The sequence below is a fragment of the Scyliorhinus torazame genome, chromosome 17, assembly GCF_047496885.1.
Source record: "Scyliorhinus torazame isolate Kashiwa2021f chromosome 17, sScyTor2.1, whole genome shotgun sequence".
Classification (NCBI taxonomy): domain Eukaryota; kingdom Metazoa; phylum Chordata; class Chondrichthyes; order Carcharhiniformes; family Scyliorhinidae; genus Scyliorhinus; species Scyliorhinus torazame.
Window position 1 is genome coordinate 107876381 of NC_092723.1, and position 12618 is coordinate 107888998.

General features: G+C 40.5%; 1 protein-coding gene across 1 annotated transcript in view; it reads right to left on the reverse strand.

Annotated features, from left to right (window-relative positions):
- LOC140394049 (eukaryotic translation initiation factor 3 subunit B) overlaps positions 1-12618 on the reverse strand; it is a 49305-nt gene that overhangs the window by 10709 nt on the left and 25978 nt on the right. Inside the window, exons 8-13 of the mRNA XM_072480845.1 lie at positions 11508-11574; positions 10524-10570; positions 10071-10281; positions 8821-8893; positions 5440-5562; positions 863-941 (exon numbers count right to left, since the gene is read on the reverse strand). Coding sequence (XP_072336946.1) covers positions 863-941; positions 5440-5562; positions 8821-8893; positions 10071-10281; positions 10524-10570; positions 11508-11574 — 600 coding nt within the window. The remainder of the gene's footprint in view (positions 1-862; positions 942-5439; positions 5563-8820; positions 8894-10070; positions 10282-10523; positions 10571-11507; positions 11575-12618) is intronic.

Below are 12618 nucleotides of genomic sequence, written 5' to 3' on the forward strand. Positions count from 1 at the left end.
CGTAATTGCAATTTCTTATTTGAGAAAAGAACATGCCAGTTTGGACGCAACACTACTCATTAACATGAGCTTTTAAACATTTGTCATTGTGAACCTCATCAGGCTTTGTAAGCGAACAGTAGACACCAGAATAGAGCATGCTGCTGGCGTACACAACTAGTGAATTGCCTTTGGGATAGCAAAACACAATTAGGACAACTTCTTCAAACAATTTTCTACATAGCTACTACGCATGCCCTCAATATTAGTCACCAGGTACTGCCACATTTTTCTCGTAGGCAGAAGATCCTTTCGGTTAGAAACCATTCTGAATTACTGTAGTCTTAAATTTGTATTTATTCCACTTTGTCAGGTCAGCCTAATTAAATCAGTATTTTTACCCTTGTGGGTGATTCAGGACAAGTACGTTTGCATCACTTCTGACAAAATGTTAAAATGTTCATTAATTGCTGTGGTAATCTCCTCCAGTTACTCCCCTGGAGACGTTGTCAATAGAATAGAATCCCTACAGTGCAGGAAGTGGCCATTTGGCCCATTGAGATTGCACGGGCTCACTGAAGAAGCACTCTGTCTAGGCCCATTCCACGCCACGCACCCCCCCACCCCCCCCCCCCCCCGACCTTTGCCCTATCCCGATAACCCCACCTAAACTGCACATCTTTGGACTGTGGGAGGAATCTGGAGCAAACTCACGCAGACATGGGAGAACTTGCAAAATATAGTTACCCAAGGCTGAAATTGAACCCGTGTCCCTGACATGGTGAGATAGCAGTGATTAGCAATGTGCCGCCCCACCAGGAACAGCATGCTTGACCGATTGGAAGGCCTCAAACCCCACATTAATCAATCCACCAACACTCACCTCCTTAGACCAGCCAATGCCACAAATTGTCCTTGCGGACTCCAAAAGATGCTATTAGCTTGCTGCTTATCAAACACCTCTGCGTAAAGAAGAAATGACAAAGTTAATTTTGGCCACCTCAGACTGAAGTAACAATTAGTTTACTATCTGAACAAGTCTTACATCCAGTCTTACCCAACAAATACCTGCGGCGATTTTAAAAATACCTACCTACAATCAGAAACACAACTGTTGCACAATGCTGCCAGTTAAGAACAAATACCAACAGTGCTATTGCACTAACACCACAGAAGGTTAGCAGAACCAGTATACAAATTTTTAGCAATTGACACAGCAACCAATCATCATTGACAGCTTGTATATGTTGATAAATGGCAAATATACATGTTCCTACATGGTTTTTAAAACACTTTTTTTTTTAAATTTAGAGTACCCAATTATTTTTTTTCCAATTAAGGGGTAATTTAGTGTGGCCAATCCATCTATCCTGCACATCTTTGGGTTGTGGGGGTGAAACCCTTGCAGACATGGGGAAAATGTGCAAACTCCACACGGACAGTGACCCAGGGCCGGGATTCGAACCCCGGTCCTCAGTGCCGCTGTCTCAGTGATACCTACTGCGCCACATGCCGCCCATCAAATTTAGAATTATGCCCATATATTAAGTTAAATGCAACATTCAGAATATGCCGGAGCTTCTTTTGTAAAATTATAGATATTTTGCTTGGTAAAACAAACTAGTTCCATGAATGTTGGGTAGCATAGTAATGCCATTCCATACCACCCTCTTATATCAGTGAACAAGGCATAGATAAGTACCAGAACACATCTGGTTGAAAAGGCTTGAACCACAGGACACCTTAATTATATGTCAAACATTTCACAGTGAACTATGTGCATTTCTGAAGGGATCAAATTAAAAAGCAGAGACGTGAACCACGTATGGTAAAATATGACTGAGTCAGCACAGCTTTGTCAAAGGGAGGTTGTGTCTGACAAATCTGTTAAGAGTTCTTTGAGGAGGTAACAAGGAAGTTAGACAAAGGAGAACCAGTGGACGTGATTTATTTAGATTTCCAGAAGGCCTTTGACAAGGTGCCGCATAGGAGTCTGTTAAATAAGTTAAAAGCCTATGGTGTTAAGGGTAAGATCCTGGCATGGATAGAGGATTGGCTGACTGGCAGAAGGCAAGGAGTGGGGATTATGGGGTCTTTTTCAAAATGGCAGCCGGTGGACCCGTGGTGTGCCTCAGGGGTCAGTGCTGGGACCACAACTTTTCACAATATACATTAATGATCTGGAAGAAGATAGTGAAGGCACTGTTGCTAAGTTTGCAATTGATACAAAGATCTGTAGAGGGCCAGGTAGTATTGAGGAAGCAAGGGGGTTGCAGAAGGACTTGAACAAGCTAGGAGTGGGCAATGAAGTGGCAAATGAAATACAATGTGGAAAAATGCGAGGTTATTCACTTTGGAAGGAGGAATTTAGGCATAGACTATTTTCTAAATGGGAAATGCTTCGGAAATCAGAAGCACAAAGGTACTTACTTGGGAGTCCTTGTTCACGATTCTCTTAAGGTTAATGTGCAGTTTCAGTCGGCAGTTAAGAAGGCAAAAGCAATATTAGCATTCCTGTCAAGAGGGCTAGAATACAAGACCAGGGATGTACTTCTGAGGCTGTACAAGGCTCTGGTCAGAACCCATGTGGAGTATTGTGAGCAGTTTTGGGCCCCGTATCCAAGGAAGGATGTGTGGGCCTTGGAAAGGGTCCAGAGGAGGTTCACAAGAATGATCCTTGGCATGAAGAACTTGTCGTATGAGGAACGTTTGAGGACTCTGGGTCTGTACTCGTTGGAGTTTAGAAGGATGAGAGGTAATCTTATTGAAATTTACAAGATACTGCGAGGCCTGGACAGAGTGGAGGCCTGGACAGAGTGGATGTGGAGAGGATGTTTCCACTTGTAGGAAAAACTAGAACCAGAGGACACCATCTCAGACTAAAGGGACGATCCTTGAAAACAGAGATGAGGAGGAATTTTGTCAGCCAGAGGATGGTGAATCTGTGGAACTCTTTGCCTCAGAAGGCTGTGGGGCCAATTCACTGAGTGTCTTTAAGACAGATAGATAGGTTCATGATTAATAAGGGGATCAGGGGTTATGGGGTGAAGGCAGGAGAATGGGGATGAGAAAATATCAGCCATGATTGAATGGCGGAGCAGACTCGATGGGCCGAGTGGCCTAATTCTGCTCCTATGACTGATGGAATCTTGGTTAGGCCACACTATATTACAGTTCCCATATAATAATAATAATAATAATCTTTGTCACAAGTAGGCCTACATTAACACTGCAATGAGGTTACACTGAAAAGCCCCTAGTCGCCACATTCTGGCGCCTGTTCGGATACAGAGGGAGAATTCAGAATGTCCAAATTACCTAACAGCGAGTCTTTCGGGACTTCCGGAGGAAACCCACAGGGAAAAATTGCAGACTCCGCACAGACAGTTACCTAAGCTGGGAAGTGAATCTGGGACCCTGGCGCTGTGAAGCAACAGTGCTAACCACTGTGCTACTGTGCCGCCCATTATATAAAATGATAGAGGCACTGGAGAAACCACAAAAAGACTCACTTGAATTAGAGAAATGGATAATGTTGAGTGGGTTTGAGTTGTTCTGTTTTGGAAGCCAGATGAAGTTTGAGGAGCTTTCACTGAGATTAGTTTAACACCTTTATGGATTTCAGATGTTTCGTTATTGTCCACTAATACTCATTAGCGCCACTATGAATACAAAATTGTCATACTTTATAGTTTGTATTTTTGCAGTAATATTAAAACTTAGGTTAGACTGCTTACTGCTACTAGATTACAGTATGTTTGCTAGAGCTGTGATTAAAACGGAGGCCATCAGTAATTTTTGTTGGGGAAGTGTTTTGCGAATAGATATTAAAAGCCATTTTACCTGTGTTGCTAACTTTGATTGGCTCTTAATTCATTGCCCGTTGGGTCTTTACTGAATTTGCTGTTTTATAACCTTTGCTCTAGTCGCCAGGTATCTTTATACCGCCACGAAGTTCAAGTTCTGATCAATAACTCAACACACCAATTAGTAAGATTCAAATCAAAACATATTTATTATACACAGTCAATCACTACTCATGCATAAACTCTACTTTCTAGACTATTCTCTATCACTAAAAGCCTATACTTAGCGTCGTAATTGGTCCACCAGGTCAGGGGAACAAATGGCCTTTCGTTTGATCTGAGTCTGCAGGATTCAAAAGCTGGTATGCACTGGTAGCTAGGAGCGCCTATCTCGTAGCGTGCGTTGACTGCAGACTTACTTGGTTGATGCGGCAGCTTAGACAGTTCACTCTCGAGGGTTGATTCGCGTTGCTGAGTGACCCTGCCAAGGAGGACGGTTTGAACTTGGGGACTCTATTTTATAGTCCCCAGGGGCTTCCCGCCCTTCGGGGCGGACCCCGTACCTGGTTCCAAGTGACTGGACTGCATTCCGATCACTTGGATCGATTTCTCCAATACTGGAGTTGTTCTCTGATCACTGGGCGGTCCCCAAGTGTCCGTTGGCCTTCCTTTGTCTTGGCTCCTGCTGGCGCCGAGGAGTCTGGCTTGGCCTTATTCACCTTAAGTGTTTCAATTGTGCCCGGGGATCGCTCATTAATATGCAGATGGCTGCTGGTTTCAGTGCTGTCTGGGCTTTTACAAGTTCTAATACACAGGATTCCTGCACTTGCTAGTTTTTTGCCTGTGTTGGCTGAATTTCTCTTAGTCTTTGCGGTTCTCCATTTTAAGTCGGCAAGTGGCCAACCCAGGTGGCTACACCTGTTTTCAGGTAGAGAGCTAATGTCATGTCACATTTGAGCCTGACTAAACAAATCAAGGCAAATCTTGTAACAAGAGGCAAAAGTATGCTGTGTGCTTTGAGTGCAACTAATGGGAGAAATAGGTTGCGTCCAGGGGTCTCAGCTGAGCAGAAGGTTTTCAGCTTGGTCCTAAAACAAGTTTCTCCCTCCGAGGACTCTGCACCAAAAACCTGGTTGCCAACCTTATACATAAGTGGCATTTGAAAATATATGGGTTGCTTAATTGGAATGTAGAAGCAGGTTTCAGAAAGCAAGTTTAAGGTATTGTACCTGTTAACTGGAAAGCTATTCCTGTATTGCTAATGTGCTTAATTCTGTGTTCAAATTAAAGTATTTTTAATATAAAAGCTGTCTATTGGTTATCACTCCTGTGGTGCAGTAACATTTCTTCACAGTTTTACCTAAAGTTGGGTTCTAACCCGGAATCTTAACCAAAATTGGGGTGCTGGTCCAGACCCATAACAGTCACCACCTAACAATTCACATTCAGGTTTTATAGCCTTGTGACACTGACAAGCCAGTGACAAGAGTTTTATTTCCTTGAGAAGACCGAGGAGTGATCTGCAAGAGATCTTTTAAAATGATGGTAAGTTTGATAGTGTAGATGCAGAGATGAAGCTCCTTGTTGGGGAGAACAAAACAAGGTGCCACAAACAAAAGATAATCACCAATAAATCCAATGGGGAATTACTTACTAATGAGTTCAATCTTGCCATTATTCTTCACATGGTAGAAGGATACTGATATTCTGGGTGTCTCTCCATGTAGCACAGCAAATTTACTTCCATTCGGCTCCCAAGCAAAAGCAATAATACCCTCTGATGTACACAAGAGAAGTACACATTGATTTTAAAAAAAATCTGCTGACGATTGTTTAATTCTTCAAAACATAACCAAGAATGCAATTTATTTTTATCTACTTCTAAAAGCTAAGAGCCTTACCCAAAGAATTTGAAAGAAGATTCTGGCCAATGTTCATATTATAGTCTATTTCTGTTAATTCGTAAACATTTCTGCTCTCCCCTTTCAGCCAAATTCAAAACTATCCAAAAACTTGTGCTTGGCGCATCAAACTGAATTTTTTTGATTAAGTAACAGACACGTTTGATGAAGGAAATGCAATAAATTCTGTCCGTTTGAATTCTGACAAAACAGGTGATTGCTGGGAATTATATTTTCCGGGGTGTTGTAACCGGTTTTGATACACGTAGGTAATAAAATAAAATACATTTTTAAAAAATGAATTCTGACAAAGTACTACATGAAATGGTGGTTAAGAAAATTGTGACTTTTGGAATAGGAGGGTCATTGTTAGCTTGGATAAATAAAAAAAAAATTGTGGACAGAAAACAGCAAGCCATGGTCAATGGTTCTTTTTCAGACTGGGGAGAGTGATACAGTTGCGTTCTCCAAGGGTCAGGGCTGGAATCAATTCTCAACATTTTCCTGTTATACCAAACACAGCTGACCATGAGATTAACAGTATTTTGCAACAGGACAGACAGACTCGCAGAATGGGCTGACAAGTGGCATATGGAATTAAATAAAGTGTGAGGTGGTGTATTTTAGCAAGAGGGACCAGAAGAGGCAATATAGACTGAATGGCATTTTTTGCAAAGAGCTCGAAGAGACACTGAGGAGGCCCCTATGCACAGATCTTCGCAAGTAGCAAATTTTATAGGACCTTGTGCTTCATAAATAGAGGTCTTCAGTACAAAAGCAAGGAAGTAATGCTGAGTCCTATAAAGCACTGGTTCAGCCACAAAGAAGAGTATTGTATTCAGGTCTAGTCACCACAAGGTCCTCGAGGTTGAGATGAGCAGATTTACCAGAATGGTTTCAGGGAGGAGGGAGTTTATATACAATGTTGATTTGGAGAAGCTGGGGTTGTTCTCCTTGGAGCAAGGAAGATCGAGGTGAGATTCGATACAGCTGTACATAATTATGGCAGGTTTAGGTGAGACAGTCAATAAAATGTTGTTCTCATTAGCTGATGACATGAGGATTAGGAGGTACAGGTTTGGGCAGGAGATGCCGGAGGCGAGGTGATGTGAGGAAGAACATTCTTTTTACACAGGGTGAGATAAAGGCCAATGGCACCATAGAAATGGAGACAATGACTTCAAAGAGAAACTGGATGGGCACTTGAGGGAAATAAACCTACAGGTCTATAGGGATGGAGCTGGAGAATGGAACTGATTGGATTGCACTACAGAGAGCTAGCAAGGACTCAATAGGCTGAATGGCACCTTCTGTCTCTGATTAAGAGTATGCTACATTCACATTTTCAAGATGCTTGAGTTATAGGTTTTAAAAGTTCAATCTCAAATTGTAGACATTACTTTTAACTGCCCTTGTTAACCTTAACAAATAAAATAATTAAAGTTTAAGTTTTGTGCAGATGGTTTTTCCAATTACACACTGTACCCGAAAAAGATGGTCCTTCTGAATGCCTCATGGAGAATGCAAGTACAGATGAAGTTATATGCAAAGGCAGGTCATCAACATTTACATCTTGCATATCAAAATGGTAAAGACTTATAGCAATTAACTTGGCTATTCTGGAACTAAGGTTCAAGAAGTTAAACAGGGCAAAACTCTAATCCACTTCTTCTTGCAAATCACTGGTTAATTCAACGATAACAGAAGAATTTTACAATAATTGCAGCTTCAGAACATGTGTCATATATTAAGCATTCTGGAGACTAGTGTACTTAGTTAAGACAACGGTTTCAAAATGAGAGGGTTAAACCTGCCACTTACAAGCGAGTCAGTCACATGTCGGTGGTGGGGAAACGTTTAGAGACAATAATCTACGAAAAATGAACTGACACTTGGAAAAGTATATATGTGTTAACAAATGAAAGCCAGCACAGGATTTTTTGAAGGCAAAATGTGTATTACAAACTTGACTTGAGAAACAGAGAGGGGTGTTCTATAAAAATGTATTATAAGCTTTCAAAAGACATTTTATGCAGTACCACATATTAGACTAATTTATAAAATTAAGAATCACAAACTGAACCAGTTGTGTGGATGTGCAACTGACTCAGGAAAACAAAGCAGGCATGATGAGCAGTTTTTCAGACTGGAGTAAGTAGGAGGTGGTAGAGTTGGGATACTGCTCTTTTGATATATTTAGTGACTATTTAAGGCAATAATTTCAACATTTGCAGACATAAAACTCAAGAGGCACAACAAACAAGAGGCAAATAGTAACAATCTCCAGGAGGATACAGACTGATAAATTGGGCAGACACACGCAAGATAAAATTTAACAAGAGAGCAGTGTGAAGTGGTGCATTCTGGTAAAATTTTAGAGTGTACACAGGAGCAGAATGATCTGGGGGTTTATTATGTACGTACAGATGTCTCTGGAGATGGCAGAGCAATTTGAGAAGGCTATTAAAGACATAGGGGTCCCTGGCTTTATAAATAGAGGCAAAGAATACAGAAGAAAGCTACACTAAACCTCCATATAACATTGATTAGGTCCCAACTGGAGTATTGTTGCTAAGTCTGGACACCACACTTTAGGAAGGATGTTGTGGCCTTAATGAAGGTGCAGTGAATATTAAGTAGAATGGCAAAAGCTGTGAAAGACGTCTGTTTCGCTGGGAGGTTGGAGAAGCTTGGGCTGTTTTCCATAGAACAAATTTGGTAGATAGTTTCTCCTTATTTACTCAGTTTCCAGTTGCATTAAATTAATTGGCAAAAGAGCCAAAGGCAACACAAGAACCTTTTCTTTCATGCACTGGCCGAAAAGATAGTGGAAGCCTCTTGAATAACTTTCAAATACAATGAAAATTTGTAGGGTTCTGGGGAAAGAGCAGGGCAGTTCGATGGATTAAGATTAAGAGGCAGCACAGGCATGCTGAGCCACCTCCTGGGCTGTGTCATTCAACTCATTTTCAAATAGTGGATTATTGAAACACAAAAATCTCAAATTCCCCTGAAACTATCCCAATTATAAACTTTCTACATCACACGAAATTCTACAGAAATGTCTTAGCTCGGCTTTTGTTCCAGTTGTAAGAACAGAAGTAAGGCCAATAAGTCAATTTGAGACAACCCACCTTTCATTTCCACAACATCCACAGGAACCTGTTTTTCCCTCATTCTGAAGATTTCAAAGTTAGTCACAAGACCCTGTAGAGGAAGAGCTTACTAAACATTACAGAAGCAATTAACTTCAGGTCAGAATGTTAACAAGAATAATTTCTGGAGTCGAAGAATTGAAATCATTTAAAAAAAATAAAAGTTGAGTGCCCAATTCATCCTTTCCAATCAAGGGACAATTTAGCGTGGCCAATCCCAGTGGGGGCGAAACCCACGCAGAATGTGCAAACTCAACACGGACAGCGACCCAGAGCAGGGATCGAACCTGGGACCTCGGCGCCGCGAGGCAGCAGCGCCAATCACTGTGCCACCGTGCCGCCTGAAGAATTGAAATCATAAATCTCAATGGTGCAAAACATTTACAGAAAAAGAAACTGGCGTACATACATTGAAAACGGATATGTAGGCAGATGCAGCCGATATGAAATGGCAGCATAATTTAATGACATTTTCTCTTTGTGGCCTTTCGAATGGGAAACTAATATTGTGTGAAAACTTATTGGTGAAATAGTTTCAGAATGAACAATTTTTTAACTAGATACAGAATTTTCTTGTTATAAAAGAACATTTTGACATCACAAAGCAACATCGCAAATCAACGGAAGTTGCTTCAGTGATCAGATAAAAAATTCATCAGCGACTGGGAGCATCTATGCAAAATTAAACCAATCAATCTTGAACTGTAGAATACAGAATTTCCTCGACCAGCAAGAAAAGGACAATCACAAGTGCTCTGCAAGTGTGCTGCGTGTCTTTTCCCACTTTGACCTCAACGTTTACAAAACATTAGGCCATCATTGCTTCTTTGAAAGTTATACAGCATTGATCCGATTGTCACACTCTCCCCACATTTCCATTACCAATACAAATCTAATTTTCCTTGTAAGTGTATTCTCTACCTCAAACATAACCTTTGGCAAGGCAATCCTAGCCGCTATAATCCGCTACGGAAAGACATTTCTCCAACCTCACACTAACACTTAACAACAATCTTAAATTGGTCATCCATCGGTCACCAACTCTCCAGCAAATGGACATTTCTAAATTACTCAAAATGTTTCATAAATTTAAAAAAACTTGTAAGGCCCTTACTCGATGTTCTTACAAAGAGGAAAAATTGATACAGCATGAAGCTAGTAATGATGTACAGTTCCTTTCCTGAGCATTTCTCATTTTCTCAGCCATTATCTATGATGCAAACACATACCATAATACCCTTCAGTGTTCTATCTACTTTCACACACAGGTAATCTCCATTTTTCTGCCAGTGTAATTTACAGTCCACCACATTGAACAGATTGCGCACTCTTATTTCTTGCCGTGTTGGAAACTGCATTAGAGTAACTCTGGCTGGAATATCTTTGTCCTCTGGCACCCAAAATGAAATAACGTTATCACCGGGAGACCATGAGAAATCCCTAATGAAAAAATAGATAATATTAAATATTAAATGCCCATTTGTCATTCCACAAATTGAGTTACTAGTGTCGGTCTGGAAGCAGAATGTTCACTATTATACACAAAGAGGTGGCATCGAGAGAACACAGGCAAGAAAAAAAAATCTAAATGCAAAATAAAATATTAAAAAGTGTAATTTTCAAAAAGTGTAACTACAAGGTTATTAAAACCTGGAGATTTACCATATGGTACATGAACTTACTTTATTCCACTAATCTTCAAGCTCTTCTTGTCCAACAGTCCCATTGACTGAAAATAATAATAAATTTAATAGCGTTAGCTCAATTGTGTAGCAAGACCGTCAAGTTTGAAACAACTCCCAAACTTCAAATCACACTATTATTTTCCCCAGCTTTTAAACACAATCCCATTTACAGTCATGTTTATTTTGTTTTCTCCAATCTCCCCTGCCCCCACCAATTTTCTCCCCGCCTGCTTAAGCTAGAGTTTCATGGACGCCAGGCAATCTGTAGTTCTTCATCCGAGAGGTCAATCTTCATGAATTTAGACAGCAAATCCTGGCAGTTTTGAGGAAGACCAACCAACAGACCAGAATTGGATCAGATTGTTCAAGCAGTGCTCTGCTGAATAGTGATGTGGGTTTACCGGGTAAAGCCACCACTGCCACTGTTACCTCCTTCATGAATGAAACATTAAATACAAACACTGCAGGTCTATCCATCTTTATTTCTCCAAGCAGGTTACCAAAATTTCCCATCAGATATCGGCAGAACAAATATCACAGTTGATTTCAGCCAATACCCAAACCATAAACTCATGAATGCTAAGCAGATCTTTCTCGTTTAAAAAAAAACTATCACACTTGCTAATGTCTGCCGATTTGGGGGAAATTTAAGAAATGGGTCCTCTAGATCTCATTTTCATCTCTAATCCCACCCAAAACTAGTTTTCATATTTTACTGCTGTCTTGTGTTTTGGTAACTTTTTCCATTTTTCAGCTGAAATTCCAGACAGTTCTGACTTTCACAACTACATTTTTGACCCCCCGCAGACTATGCTCACCCAATGCTTTCACAGTTGCTTCCATTCAAACCCAACATATCTGCAGTTGAGAAACTTTTAAAATCTAGATCAACTTCATGTTGAATCATTTTATTTATCTCAGAGTTACTTCCTGGAAAACTTCACACAGTTATAGATTCTAGCAGTTCACAAAAATACTTACGGGTGTTTCATAAATACTAAGAGTGTCTTGTGTCATTCGTGCAAAAAACCTCCCATCATGGCTCCATCTATTGAAGAAGAACCATTTAAAATGATATTAATGCTTACTTTCTAGTTAAAGTTTCCACAAAGGATCCTTCAATATTAAATAGACCACTAGGGCTGAGCAACATGCTCAAAATCCCACATTTCAAATTTGTTGCAAAATAAAATCTGCATTACGTTGGGGAATATTGTACAAATGGCATTGGTCACGGTGAGGCAAGAGACAATGAAGAGCTTGGATGGAGATTGTTGGTGCTGTGTAGTAATGGAGTAGTAATGGAGTGAAAGGAAAGAGGAGAGTGCAGCAAAGTAATGTTGATGGGTGGGGGCACTAGAAAGTCAGATTTGGAAACATGTTAGTGGAAGGGTTCCCGTACCAGCTTCCCCAAACAGGTGCCGGAATGTGGCGACTAGGGGCTTTTCAGTAACTTCATTTGAAGCCTACTTGTGATAATAAGAGCTTTACATTTCATTTCGGGTTGTTGGATGTACTTGCATTGAGAAAGGGGCTGGGTGCTGCAATTGAGAGAAAAAAATACAATGATCAAAAGTTGTTGAGTCAGAGAGCAGCTTAGTGGCAGGTGTGGCGAAAGGTGGGTGGGAGGGCAGCAGAAAATAGGTAATCTCTGGGAAGGTAAAGGGAAAGCACTGAAGGAGAAATTCTTCTCGAAACATTTAACAAAATAAATAGTTTCTCCAGCAGTGAACTAGAAACGCTTAATTATTTAAATAGGAATTGATGGGATAGCAGGGGTGTTAACTGTATATCAAATGTGTTTGAATTATATGCAGGTTAAGGGTATTAATTGGGGTTTCATTTGAGCTTATAAGAGACACTTACTGAAACTGGTGGTGTGATTAAGTTCGGAGTATATGTTTGCAATGCTTCACTTCGTAAATAAACTAAAGACGAGATAAAGACTGGCTTTTCAGATTAGAATCGAGGGATCCAAGCTAGCTAGCTATGAATGTTTAACTCCACATGAAACAGAGGAGATAGCAGCAAACATAGATCGGTATTGGTTAAGAAAAGATGACAAACATGTTGGAGATATAGTGTGACAGGA